Source organism: Drosophila mojavensis, unplaced genomic scaffold (genome assembly GCF_018153725.1).
Source record: "Drosophila mojavensis isolate 15081-1352.22 unplaced genomic scaffold, ASM1815372v1 contig_136, whole genome shotgun sequence".
NCBI lineage: Eukaryota > Metazoa > Arthropoda > Insecta > Diptera > Drosophilidae > Drosophila > Drosophila mojavensis.
In genome coordinates, this window is record NW_025318667.1 from 15,137,215 (window position 1) to 15,150,786 (window position 13,572).

The 13,572-nt window shown below is 45.8% G+C and overlaps 4 protein-coding genes and 1 long non-coding RNA gene across 9 annotated transcripts; 2 read left to right on the top strand and 3 right to left on the bottom strand.

The window, feature by feature from the left end:
• Nucleotides 1-196: 196 nt before the first annotated feature.
• On the top strand, nt 197-1,849 carry LOC6583889 (p21-activated protein kinase-interacting protein 1-like). Its single transcript, XM_002009515.4, has 3 exons — nt 197-1,064; nt 1,138-1,214; nt 1,273-1,849. Exons 1-3 carry the CDS (start codon nt 312-314, stop codon nt 1,742-1,744), a joined length of 1,302 nt encoding a protein of 433 aa, XP_002009551.2. The 5' UTR covers nt 197-311; the 3' UTR covers nt 1,745-1,849.
• Nucleotides 949-1,452, bottom strand: LOC122757552. The gene is made up of 3 exons (XR_006357622.1): nt 1,360-1,452; nt 1,104-1,290; nt 949-1,040 (listed from the first exon to the last, which is right to left on the bottom strand). It is a non-coding gene; the product is annotated as an uncharacterized LOC122757552 (long non-coding RNA).
• Nucleotides 1,850-2,018: 169 nt separating the features above from the next.
• On the bottom strand, nt 2,019-3,052 carry LOC26528714. Its single transcript, XM_015161720.3, has 2 exons — nt 2,553-3,052; nt 2,019-2,481 (listed from the first exon to the last, which is right to left on the bottom strand). Exons 1-2 carry the CDS (start codon nt 2,769-2,771, stop codon nt 2,080-2,082), a joined length of 621 nt encoding a protein of 206 aa, XP_015017206.1. The 5' UTR covers nt 2,772-3,052; the 3' UTR covers nt 2,019-2,079.
• On the top strand, nt 3,053-4,535 carry LOC26528123 (predicted GPI-anchored protein 58). Of its 3 annotated transcripts, none has more exons than XM_044009973.1 (2): nt 3,053-3,132; nt 3,568-4,535. In XM_044009973.1, the coding sequence occupies exon 2, from the start codon at nt 3,570-3,572 to the stop codon at nt 4,407-4,409; it is 840 nt and encodes a 279-aa protein (XP_043865908.1). In that variant the 5' UTR covers nt 3,053-3,132; nt 3,568-3,569; the 3' UTR covers nt 4,410-4,535. The 3 variants fall into 3 exon arrangements, with proteins under 3 accessions (XP_043865908.1, XP_043865910.1, XP_043865906.1); XM_044009975.1 differs by lacking the exon at nt 3,053-3,132 and adding an exon at nt 3,339-3,428; XM_044009971.1 differs by lacking the exon at nt 3,053-3,132 and adding an exon at nt 3,365-3,488.
• Nucleotides 4,536-4,622: 87 nt separating this feature from the next.
• LOC6583890 (histone deacetylase 6) lies at nt 4,623-11,273 on the bottom strand. 3 transcript variants are annotated; one of them, XM_032732461.2, is made up of 8 exons: nt 11,001-11,273; nt 10,066-10,196; nt 9,788-9,971; nt 8,986-9,257; nt 7,500-8,916; nt 6,809-7,432; nt 6,579-6,666; nt 4,623-5,817 (listed from the first exon to the last, which is right to left on the bottom strand). In XM_032732461.2, exons 1-8 carry the CDS (start codon nt 11,214-11,216, stop codon nt 5,336-5,338), a joined length of 3,414 nt encoding a protein of 1,137 aa, XP_032588352.1. In that variant the 5' UTR covers nt 11,217-11,273; the 3' UTR covers nt 4,623-5,335. The 3 variants fall into 3 exon arrangements, with proteins under 3 accessions (XP_032588352.1, XP_032588355.1, XP_032588353.1); XM_032732464.2 differs by lacking the exon at nt 6,579-6,666 and having other exon boundaries at nt 5,725-5,817; nt 6,848-7,432; XM_032732462.2 differs by lacking the exon at nt 6,579-6,666 and having other exon boundaries at nt 5,725-5,817.
• Between the last annotated feature and the right edge of the window lie 2,299 nt (nt 11,274-13,572).

Genomic DNA, 13,572 nt, shown 5'->3' on the forward strand with positions numbered 1-13,572 from the left:
GCAATCTAGGGCTGCAAGTTGGCTACCGTAAACGGGTCAGTGCGGCAGAAGCGCAAGATATATCACTAACCAAATAATATTTGGTTAGTGGATATATGTAATTACTCGTAAGATATTTCAACTACAGCACATAATTTTTAAATCATGTAAAGTTGACATTTGTAGCCCTGTGCGATAGGCTCGATAAATGTTATCGGATGTCAGTTATCGAAGTTTGTTTTGTCAGACTTCGCACGTGTAGTCCCGCAGCGGTTCAACTCGAAGGATGCAATATTGACATATAAAAGAGAATCAAGATATATTTGACAATCATGGTGCCGGCTATTGAAATAATTGTTGGTACCTACAGCGAATATCTATTGGGCTATCAGCTATGCGAGAACCGCGACAAAAACGGCGAGAAACAGTTACAATTGAAGCCAACGTTTGCGGACAGATCTCATGATGGCTCGATTAAATCCCTGGCTGTGCACAAGCACTGGATTGCCACCGGAGGCATCGACGATCGCATCTTCATCTATGACATGTCTCTACGAAAACAAGCCCACGTTCTCAGCGTGCACAAGGGAATTGTGAATACGCTGGTCTTCTCGTCAGATTCGACACATTTAATGTCGGGTGGCATCGACGGGCGTATGATTGCCACACGCCTGGCAAATTGGTCCACGGAGGGCGAATGGCCCAGGCCCCACAATGGGAAGGCAGTTACACATATCGCCTGCCATCCCAGTAGCCGCATGTGCCTGTCCTTGGGTGCCGATCAAGTGCTCAACACATGGAACTTGGTCAAGGGCCGCATCGCATACAGAACTAATCTGAAGAGCAAGCGTACTCTGGGCAACGCCCCCGATTGCCTGACCTGGTCGCCAGAGGGCAATTTCTTCACCATCGCAGGGCCACGCACTATGGAGATTTGGAGCATCCAAACGGCTAGCGTGATGCAGCAAATCTCACTGACATCGAAGCCCATCTGTGTCGCCTGGCCTGACGAGCAGAACTGCGTGGTGGGTCTGGAGAATGGTTGCATTGCATGGCTATGCCTGGATGAGGAAAAAGACACTGCGGTAAGGTTTAATGCTGTTAGATTCCTTTTCACGGCTTACCACATATGATGATTCCCCTTTGTTCTTTCCACAGTCCAAGATGATAAAGATGCACGACAATCGTGTTAAGGGAATTGGTTTCATGCATAACACCCTGGTGACCATATCCAGGTAAGTTTTTCCTACATCTTCATCAATATGCTGTGTAATTCAATACGGTTCCTTACAGCACGGGCGAGATCAAGGCCTGGAAATGCAATGTGGATAAAATGCACGTCTCGCTGCTCGCATGCACGAACATCGACTGTCGTCCCACCTGTCTTTCACTTCTGGATAACTCACAGTTCGGCAAGTCACAGAAGAGCACGCCAACTCTATCAATCGACAAACAGCAGTCAGCCAGGCTTGCTGCTCGCATTGAGGCACTGGAGTCGCTAAAGCCTCGCAGTTATGTCGCCATTGAATATGACGAAAATGATGAGAATGGAGAGAATGACGATGAAAGCGAATACGTTACGAGCGACTCCGAGACCGAGCCATCTAATTCTGATAGCGACGAAACCTACGAAAACGACGATGATTCTGAGCAGGAGGAGGAAGAGGACGAGCCAAAAAGAAAATCTTCAAAGAAGTCGCCAACAAAACGCACACAAGCTGCGCCTAAGCAGACACATTCAAAGCGTGCGAAAAATGAAAAATAAATGTCGCACACAACACATTCACACATAAATTTAATCGAGCTAAATTAGTTCAAACCGTATTTGTAAAACAAACAAAAAATAAAAAAAAACCTAATAAGCCCACAATTTCAATTAAATATGAAGTTTAACTCATGGCTGCCGCGGTTCGATATTATGCGCTATCGAAACACATCATTTCGATTGTGCGCACAGATGCGCATAAATCGGCTCAAAATCGCGTTCATTTTCTAAGCGCAATATGCTCCGCGCCTATAAAAAGAAAACTCCGTTAAAATTAAATTACGTTGTTGGGCTTTCTTTATTATTCATCATGGAGTAGTACGCACAATTGAAGCCTAGGCATTATAACGCCAGCGCATGAATTGCTCATCGCGTATGGGGCGGTTAGTGTATTTATGAAGAAAGGTGCGAAATTGCGAATTGTTTAATGCCGCAAGCGGAATTTTGGCCGACTTGAAAGCTGCGCACAATTCCAGATCAAATGCGCTATCATTGCGAGTGTTGTCTTTGTCGATGTCTTTGTCGTTGCCTTCGTCCGCATTCGTACGGTTCTCAGTTTCTTCATTTGTTATAGCTGCTTCTTCTGCCTCGGTTGTTATTGTTGTTGTCACCGTTGCTGTTGCCGGTGCTGTTGTGTGTATTTTCCTTTTTTTTCTCTCTGGAGATTTTACTTCAATGCCCAAGTGTTGAGCAGAATACAAATGCGACACGAGCTGCGCACGCCTATTGGCACTTATCTGCGAAATTCAAAATGTCTGCATAGATATGCATGTCCATATAAATAATTGGTCTATTATTAAGCACTCACCAGCGTATTGCACAGGGTGCAATGCATATAGCCATCAAGCGGTTGCAAGCAAGGCTCGCCCAGCTCCACTTGCCATTTATATAGCAAGTTTTCCTTTGTATTCGGTTTACCCAACATTCTCGACATTTTAGCCGCACAGAAGTAATAGCACCAGAGAGGAAAAGCGCACAAAGTTGCAAAGACGAAAACCAACTGGCATTTACAGTTAGTTATGCACATGTGTGAACGTTAGCCACACATACGAAACGATAGTACCGTACCGCCGCACAGCCACACTGACGTGCAACACGAAAAGCGCCGTTACTTCCCGAGCGGGAGAGCAACACGACGATGTGGTGAATTTACCCAAACTTAACAACACGCAACACGGAATGCGCTGAGACAGACAGTCAATGCGCTGCTCTTAACGGACCTGCAAAGTGGTGAATATAAATCTAACGGCTCTTTGCACAATATTCGCTTGACTTCGGCTGCAGCTGAAAATTAATTATTTAGTAAGCAGATCAACACCGAAGGACGCGCCAAAGACAACGGAGCTTGCGCACAGCAACGGCGAGTGCGCAACGCGATAGTTTATTTGGTAAGTAAATATATACATACACATATATATATAAATTATACTGTGCATGCGCAAATAGTTGTCTAAACAAATGCCTGTGTTTCAAACGTGCGCAGCTTTACAGTTACGTGACAGTTGACTGCTGCTCTTTGCAACACTTGGTCAGTCTCTGCCATCCTGTGTCAGCCATAGTGGAGACGTCCGAAACTGCCGCTTGAGCAGTCCATCACAATTTTCATTCGTCTGAGAGGCTTCGCACAGTTCACAACCAGAAGGAGAAAAACAAACGAAAATTTTCACAGCAGAAAAACACAATTGTAAATTTCCAAATTTTTTTTTTTTTCAGTAATCCATAAAAGAATCAAGCCAATTAATGAGTTTGTATATTACTTTTCTGTGGTCTTCGAGTTATTTATGTGTTCTGGTTACTATAAAAGTAATTTTCTCGTTTCGCAGATATGAACAGGAACCCAGGTGAGCCATTGCCGTGCAACGCCAAGAACAAACCGTCGGGACGATTTGACAAGCATCCAGTGATTCTTGACCTCACTGATTCTAAAGGGCCGACTGTGATAGTGGATCTCTCGGACAGCGTTGTGAGTCGCACACGTAGGCCAAACCAGCCGCCGGTTGATTATCCATTGGTGGCTACAATTGATTTGGTGGATGAGCCGATGGAGGCACCAGAGCCTGCTCCATTGGTTATAATTGACTTGGTAGATGACGAGATGGAGGAACAAGAGTCCGCTCCTGCTCCTAAGCCAGAACCGGCTCCAACTCCGCCGCCTGCACCAGCCGGCCAAGATGTAACGGTCGTGCCGACTACACCGGCTGCACCAATGGCCGCATCGGCCATGCTGATGACTACACCAGCTTCACCAGCTGCAGTGGCCGCACCAGCCATGCTGATGACCACACCGGCTGAACCAGCCGCACCGGCCGAACCGACTACACCGGATGAACTAGAGGAGCTGGCCGAGTCGAATACACCGGATGAACTAGAGGAGCTGGCCGAGCCGAGTACACCGGCCGCAGCAGGCGATGCCGTCGACGATGCCCCCAAAGAGGCGGAACGCTCTAGCCGCCGCATGGTTGACACCGACGGCGAGGTTATACCGATGAGCTACGAGTGTCCAGTGTGCTTTGAGTACGTGACAGGTCGCCAGGCGGCATCAACTGTTTGTGGACACGTCTTTTGCTGGGAATGTATCCTCCGTGTTATTCGCTCCAATCACATGTGTCCCCTTTGCAACGCTCGCCTGGCCAGCAGCCGTTCCGTGCGACGCCTCTACCTTTAAATGCAAGCAACACGATGATGACCTAACCACATCCCACAAATGCAAAACGCAAAGGGATTAAAAGACCAACCAACATAATTCACTTTCATAAATACCATCAATAAATGTGAATTCATACTTTTTGAAGTGGTTCGTATGCTTCTTAACCGCTTCCACTCACATAGCACTATATAGCTTAACTCTTCTAAGTCATGAATGTAAAAGTAAAAAACATTTTTGTTAGTGCCAAAAAATTGCTTGTCGTTTACTAGTTTTATTATTTCGTACATGATTAATTAATGATTAGTGATAACATTTTTGTTTTACTCTTTTAACTTTCATACTTTTTTTGGTTTTCCTATTTATAATTTGTTTTTTGTTTTTTTTTTTTTTTTTTTTCAACAATCTCTATATGCAATAAGTCAGGTAGAAAGTGGGTTTGGTGGTTGGAAGGGGGGAATGGGGCAGGGGCTGGGGCTGGAATAGGAGAGGGTGGATATTAAAACGAGCGGTAAGAAGTGGACGGTCCACCGAATGGTTAACAATCTATGGGCGTACCTCTGCCTCTACCGAAAGAATATAACAACAAATTTAATGCCAATTCGCAATATTTGGGAAGGAAGGGTGGATGGGTGGTTGGTTAACGACTCTCAGCATCAGCGGTGCGAATTTGTATACATATGCAGATATATATATATATATATATATATCGTAAGTCAAGGTACTTTGAGCTGGATGCGGACTACAGGCTACAAAATGCGAGCTGCTTGTTGTTGTCATGGCTGACGGCTGCCTCATTGGGTGAGGAAGTATTGGATCAGCTTGAGGTAAATGCGCTCCAGCAGCGGCCACATGTGTTCCATGAACAGCTGCAAGACGTGTCGCAGGGGCGGACAGAGCGTGCACATGTAATCCGTAATGGCGTCCAGCACACGCACCACCAAATGTCAGTTATTTCGCTCCAATTGAATGTAGTAGCTGACACCGTCACTGCCACTGCCACTGCCACTGCCATTGTCGTCGTCATTGTTGGTGTTCGCATTGGAGCTGCAGCCGCTGGCCCCATGGTTGTTGTTGTTGTTGTTGTTGTTGTTCTGCTTGTTGCTGTCAGCTGCATCCAGTTGGATCGGGTAGCAGCCGTCGGTGCGCTGCTGGCAGCCGTGCGTCCAGGGCATTGGCTCCTTAAACTTGTCCACGTGCGCCAGATTCTGATAGACATAGAGCAGCGGATGGTCAATGTAGTTGTTGCACTCGTAGCACCACACGGACAAATCGCTGAAGCTCAGCACCAGCGGATGCTGTGCGCGTCGGCAATGCTGCTCCATGTGCTCATTGATGTAGCGACCGCAGCCGATGCTCTGGCAGCTCAGGCACATCCAATTCTCCACCATTGAGCCGCAGTCGCCGCATGCGCCGCTCGTGTTTATTGCTGTGCGAGGGAGAGGGCAAGAGAATGCACTGATTAATATCTGGGTGGATTTAGATGTGGGACCGCTAAATTACAAAGCCAGTCAATAGCTAACACAAAACACCAGCGTATAACAGTTACAATTATCAGAATAAGCCACAAAACACATAATTCAAATAAATCAAGATGAGGAAAAAGAAAAAGAAACTGTTATACAACGATAATGTGTGACAGTAGAACAGTTTGCCACACTATTTTATGACTGTAAAGCATATACATATTTATATCGCCAAATCTGAGCAACTATGTAACGACGCGTACAACTGTTATACTCATGTATAGCTATATATGTACATCTTTTTCCGTGTTCTCTATTAAACTGTTATACAAATGTCTCACAAGTGTTATATACAATTACTTTTGGCACATTACATTTCTCAGCAATGCGCTAGTAATACAACTATTATACAGGCATGCGAGTTCCATTGTAGCACCATAATAATCATCTTCGTTTTTATATTGCCGTTGTTATACTGTGCTCAGCAATTGCATATACAATTATACATTCCATTAACTGTTATATTGCAATTATAACAGTTGACAAATAAAGCACAAGCAAATAGAAAGCATTCAAAATGTCAACACACAAGCTAAAAAAGCACGAAAAAGAAAAAGACAGATAGAGCGTGTAGGAAAGAGAGAGAAATATAAACGAACAACAAATAGAACAGAAGACAGGGACAGGAATAGTTGCATATTGCTGTGGTTCTCGTTTCGCTTACATTTGGGCGCCTGCTCCGAGCGCAACTGGCTCAAGTGTGGACAGCTTTTGAGCGGATAAATGGCAAACATTTCCTGCTGCTCGAGCGCCTGGCAAGAGCAGCGGAACGAGTTACAGAGGGAGCGAGAGAAATATAGAGAGAGAGAGAGAGAGAGAGACATGAGATTAGTTCGGCAATTAGACGCAAGTTGAATGTGAGAGCAACTGATGCCCGGTGTGTGTGACTCGTACCTCCTTGTGCTCGGCCATAAACTCGGTGAGCGTTTTTACCTTGACTTTGGGCTTGCTGCCACTGGGCCGATCCTGGCCGGGATCGGGCTGTTGGCTGGCATCGCCGCCGACTGCGCCCAGTGCATTGTCATTTGAGATGCTTAGCTGACTCATTGTAGCAGCAAGAAAATCCTCGTTATTATTCTCGCCCAGCACACACTGCGGCAGCTTGCAGCCAAAGACCAAGGACTTCCAATACTGATGCTGCTGCTCCACGCACAGCTGCAGCGTTTCCACGCAGCTCTGGAAGGCCACCGTTGCCGATCGCTGGGCGGCTGGGATGAACTGGGGCGTCGGCACCGGATCACCCAGCAGCGTCTTGGTGCACATGGTCATGGCATACGATATGGAATTGACGTTGTAGCCACCCTCCAGGCAGACGATGATCCGGCCGCCGGCCAACGCGGACAGCCAATGGGTGAAGAGGCCGTAGCCTTCGGGCGTCACCTTGCAGCCACCCAGAGGATCACCGATGGCCGCATCGAAGCCGGCCGAGACGAGCACCAGCTGCGGATTGAACTCGTACGCAATGGGCAGGATGAGCTGCTGGAAGGCCAGCGCGTACTCCAGATCTCCCATGCCCTTCTGCAAAGTGCAAGGAAACGCGATTTACTACAGGGCAAATGCATATTAGCCAGGGCTGCGCACTCACCTTGTTCCAGGGTATGTTCACATTGAAGCCACGCCCCGCATTCTTGCCCACCATGTCGTAGTTGCCCGCCGGGCCCTTGGGAAAGAAGGCGCCGTGCTCGTACCGATGTATGCTCATGTAGAGCACCTTGGGATTCGACTCGAAGATGTGCTGTGTGCCATTGCCGTGGTGCACATCCCAGTCGACAATCAGGATGCGCTCCAGGCCGAATTCCCGTATGGCATACTGGGCGGCAATGGCTATGTTGTTGAATATGCAAAAGCCGTGCGGCTGATCCGGCTCGGCGTGGTGGCCGGGTGGGCGAACGTTGCAGATGCCGCTGCGCGATTGCCCGCGCAGGACACTGTCGACAGCCTGCAGCACCGAACCGGAGGCGAGGGTGGCGCACTCGAAGGTGCGCGGATGCAGGTACACCGAATTGTAGCCGGCTCCCATTTGCTGCAGCTCCTCGACGCTGCGGCCCAGCAGGCGGCGCACCGAGTTGACGTGGGCCCGCGTATGGGCCAGGCACACCTCGTCCGTGGTGGCGGCGCGCGCCGACAGCTGATGCATGCGCCCCAGCAGCTGGTAGTCATCGTGCATCTGATGGATTTGCCGTATGCGCATCGGCTGCTCCGGATGCGTGGCGTCGTGCAAGTTGAAGTGCTGCAGCATTTGGGCATCGTAAGCATAGCAGACCCGTATCGCAGGCACCGACAGCTGCGTCTCGGCGCGCAGCACGGATAGGCGGGCGGCATTGCGAGCGACTACGTCCTCGGGCAGCTGAGCGGAGGTGCCGCGTGTGGGATAACGCTGATCCGGCTCTGGAGGCGGACCGCCCAGCCAAATCCGCTTGACGCGATGCAGCTGAGCTGTTGCCGCGCTCTCCGACTCCAAGTCGGCGGGCGTGTAGGTCTGCTGCAGCTGCAGGCAGCGCCAGTACGGTCGATGCACATAGATGCAGTTGAGCACCGATTCGCGCAGCTCCATGCTGGGCAGCTCCAGCCGTTCGACGAGCGGCGGACAGGGATCCCCGAGCAGCGCACGCAGCGTCAAGGCGGCGCCCTCGGACAGCGACTCGACACAGTAGCCGCCCTCCAGGACGACAGCCACACGGCAATTGGCCAGGTGCAGCAGCGGATTGAGCAAGTGCGGATAGCAGGCCGGCGTCACCTCCATCTCGCCCTCCGGGCAGCCCAAGGCGGCATCATAGCCAGCAGAGACAATGATCAGCTCGGGCTGATATTCCATGGCCACCGGCAGCAGCAGCTGCTGGAAGATGGCCAAGTAATCGCCGTTGCCCATGCCCTTGGTATTCAGCGGGACATTGAAGTTGTAGCCAGTGCCGGGACCGGAGCCGATGGCATGGTAGTCCGACTCCTGAAGATTGGGCCAAAAGCTGCCGTGCTCATAGCGATGTATGGAGAAATACAAAACTCTAAAAAGCAGAGAGGGAGACAGAATTTGTATTCAAGCTTAAGGATACTTCTATTCATTGATTACCCACCTGGAATCATTGTAGAAGAAACGCTGAGTGCCCTGGCCATGATGCACATCGTAGTCGATAATCAGGATGCGCTGCAGCTGATGCGCCTCGAGGGCGTGCTGTGCGGCCAATGCGACGTTGTTGAAGTAGCAATACCCATTGAACTCCGACTTCATGGCATGATGGCCAGGCGGTCGGATTATGGCCATGCCATTCTGTGCCTTACCCAGCAGCAGCTGATCGATCAGCTCAATGGTCGAGCCACTGGCCAATAGCGACAGCTTGAACGTGGACTGGAGAGAGAGAGAGAGAGAGAGAGAGAGAGGGGGGAGAGAGGGATAGAGAGTGGGGGTAGATATTAGTATTACAATATATGTATGTGAGCACACATTAAAACTCTATAAAGACTATTATCTTATCCCACTTGGGGCACCTAGAAATGGAAATGGAAATTCCTACAGTGAAATATCTGAATAGCTCAAACTTTTCATTCTACAACTAATCGCATGGCTGATAAGACACGACGACTATGCAAACATTTGCATTTGCATTTGGCGAGCAAGTGTTTGGCTCTATTCTATATATACATATATATATATACTACATATTCGTTTATTATATTCTATGCAATCTAATCTCATTAGAAATGCCTGACATCTGAAACGCTTCGTTGGCTTTCGATTACAATGGCTGTGCTAGCCGTTCTCCAATAAAAATGCAGTTCTCTAATGAATAAATGGATTTCACTTATGAATAAATAGATCTTGGTTATTGTTATTGTCGTTGTTGTTGTTGTCGTTGTTGTTGTTGTTGTATTTCTTACCGGATGTATGTAAATGGCGTCATAGTGGGAGCTCAGTTCCTCCATAGCCTCTTCGTTGCGCACGCCCGACGTCTGCTCCAGTCGCTCGTAGTGCTCTATTGAGTGTAGCTTAAGGATTTCGTCCTTGGTGGCCAGACGGGACTTCAGCTGCAGGCAGCGATCCACGAGGTTCAGTTCGCGGCAGCTACATAGGGATATAGATAGATAGTATATTATATATTATATTATAGTATATTATAGTATAGTATTTATATATGGAAATATTCAGCTGCTCTTACCGCTCCATGGTACGCGTAAAGCGTTCGGGCCGCTCCTGATGTGTGCTATCCCACAGGCAACAATGCTCGCTCATGGACTCGTCATAGATGAGCGCTGTGGCTCCGCGATGCATGCTCTTGGCATTGACAGCCTGTCAGGGAAAGATAAGTGGGCATGTTGAATAACAGATTAGCTAGATATATACATAGGTATATCTTTCGACAAGACGAGATTGGCAAATGATCTGTTGTTTAAAATGTATCCTAATAGCTAGTGTGGCCTGAGCTATACGGGAAACATCAGTCAGTCAATCATCTCAATCAAAAAGTCGATTGCTCATTCCATGAAGGCAAGTCAGTTTTCTATATGAACTATGGGAGAGAGGTGGAAAGCTGTCCTAAAACTCAATAGCACAATAGATCAATAACCGATCACCACTGTTTAAGAGTTATCGATAACTAGCTACTGTTTAACACTAGATAGACAGTTCAATCACCCAGTATTAAAGCTACCAATAGCTACTCGATATACATATATTATCAAAGATATCAAGATATATATACGCTAATTATGAAAGATATTGGCATCTACCGATATCGATAACTTACTATATACATACGAAATGCATCGATAACAAGCTTCTTATGAAACTAGCTTTAACTCTATAGCTATAAAAGGTATAGCTAACCAACTTTATGGCTACAAAAGTGTTCGATAACTAGTTTTAGCTCTCCAGCTATGCCATAAGTCGATAGGTTGCTTTAGCTGTTCACGTTACAAAAATCATGAAAGATATCGATAATTAGCTCATACTCCCAAGTTATGCAAATTATCGATAACTAGCGTTAGGTCCATAGATCGTTAGTCAATCAACTATTGTAAAAGATTTGATTTAATGATATCTAACCATATGCACATTTATATATACACATATACATATATTATATATACTCACATTCTGAAAGATATCGATAATTGGCTCCAGCTGGGAGCCTAGTCCGTTGCTCTGCGATTTCAGCATGTTCCGCGCGCGACGTTTTGCCTCCTGAAGCGCTGGACTTGTTTTGCGCGGTCCACAGCTGCCGGCGCTTCCATTGGCGTTCGGCCCAGCCGCCGCGTTCAGCGACGTCGCTGTCGACGACGACGACGACGCTGACTTCGACTTGACCATAGCACGCGTTTGTATTTTGGCCTGTTGAGCGCCTCGTCGCGTTACGATCGGTGAGCTCTGCGAGAGAGTTAGCAAATGAAAGAGATAGAGTGATGCAAAAAAATGAAATAAAAAACGAGATGGGTAGATTGAGGTGTAGAAAGAGAAGGAGGAGAGTGTCAAGGTGGCAACGATGGAGAGCAAAATAATAAATATAACGAGAGCTGCTCCTAAAGTTTGCGAGATTCGAATGTGTGTGAATGCTAGATTGATTTAATCAAAATATATATGTATATGCTTAACTGAGATCCTTTTTAGCTTGATATGTTGGCAGTTGAAGAGTTTTTTTGAAGAAGTCATGGGACTGATTACTACAAATATATATAAATTACACTGAATAATATGTATACGTATATAGGGATAATGAATACGACGACTGCTACGCCAGCTTATTCAGCTCTATTCAAATATATGTATACATAGATCTCTATATACAAATGTTTATAATTATTTATATATATACATTTTCAATAACATAGAAAAGTCAATATGCATAGATACTGCATAATTTAACCTAGGCTTCTTTAATAATTAATCAAGCAAATTTTCTTATGCTCAGTAAGAAAAGCATTTCTAGTCATAGTTCTATGTGCTCTATAGAACTGCTTAAATGCAAGTTAAGCTTTCCAGATTTCCATGCTTTGTCAGTCTTCCTTTACCAAACTCAAAACATAATCGATTGATTAGAGAACATTTATTTATAGGCAACTAAAATGCGTCTATTGATTTTATTTTTCAATGCAAAACAGAATTTCCCGTTAGGAACTCATTTCTTTCCACTTGCTCTTCCTACGCTCAAAAGCTGCGATATAACAACAGGTTATTAAGCTTTAACAAGTACAGTAGACACTTGATATATGTAGCTCAAAAGGGTCAAACAAAGAATTTAATAAAATATATTAAAATAGTTATATACATGGTATATATATCAAATTTATAAATAGACAAAGAATCACTTTTAAAATATTTAAAAAGTGAAAACAAATATACAATTCCAATTTAAGTGAAATAAAATGAAATTAAGCGCAAATTAAAAATTTATTGCGAATTTTTCAGTCGCATCGCTTGTTGATTCACAAATTTTGTGAAGATGGGTCACACTCTACAGTTAGATACTCTAAATGGAAATAGCACCACACACATACACACATTAACATATATGTGTATGCATGTGTAAATAAAGCTAAGGCAGCATTTGATTTACTTAAATCTTTGCCAGAATAATTGCACGGGAAATAACTCACATACATACATACATACACACATGTAAATCATTAATGTAATAATAAAAATGGGTCACAGTCATAAAAATAGAAAAAAAATACTAAATTAATTATCAGGAGGCAGGCGCGCTGATTAAACGCACTAAACTCTTTGCCGATAGATAACACAACACTGGCGGAGGAGAGTCGAGGCTTGATGAGCTAGTAGAGCAGCTGCGGTGAGTAATCAATTAGCTGCTCGACTAGGTTATAATATAATACATACATATATACGTACTTTAACAACAGTAACAGCAGCAACAGCAGTAACAACAACAATAGCAACCGTTACTGTTGCAACAATCTGACAAACAATGCAAATTATGGAGCACTTGATGTGTTAGAGACGAAAAACCGTTGGCCAAGAAATCAGCGCGCTAACTGAAAACGGATTTTGTGTTTGGTTTTTGAAAATCGCTCGAAGCGAGGCTGCGCCGCCAACGGCAGCTGCGTTTGTGTGGGTGTTACTGTTGTTGCTGTTGCTGTTGCTGTTGCCGCATTTGGTACTAGTCCAAAAAGGCGCGCGCGGCGACGTCAGCTGCGGACTTACCATGATTATATCTTTGTTTTGTTTTCTGTTTTTCTTCTTTCTGCTGCTGCTGCTGCTGCTGCTGCGGCGGCTGTTTTGGTTGAGCTTGAGCTGTGACTGAAGCTTTAAGTTATCTCTTTCTCTCTCCCTCTCTCTCTATCGCTCTCTGCCTTGCACTGCAGTTGTTTGTTTTAGTTGCTGTTGATGACGCTACTTTGCTTGCTCCTTAGCTCTAGCCCTCTCTCTCGCTCTCTTCTATCTTGAAGTGGGCGCAACAATGCGTGCGTGCGTGCCAGCGTCCCCGTGCGTGTAAGTTGTTTGCTTGTATTGGTATGTAATACTTTTTTGTTTTTGGCTATGTTTCTACTTTTGCTGCTGTTGCGTGATGAATGCTTTTACACAAAGTATCGATTTGAATTTGAACTATAGCTCGTTTCTAAAAATTAGTCACAATCTGGCGCAATATTTGCATTAATTATTCATTGTCTTTCACTGCTTCCACGCTGCACCAATGTTTGCTATCCAT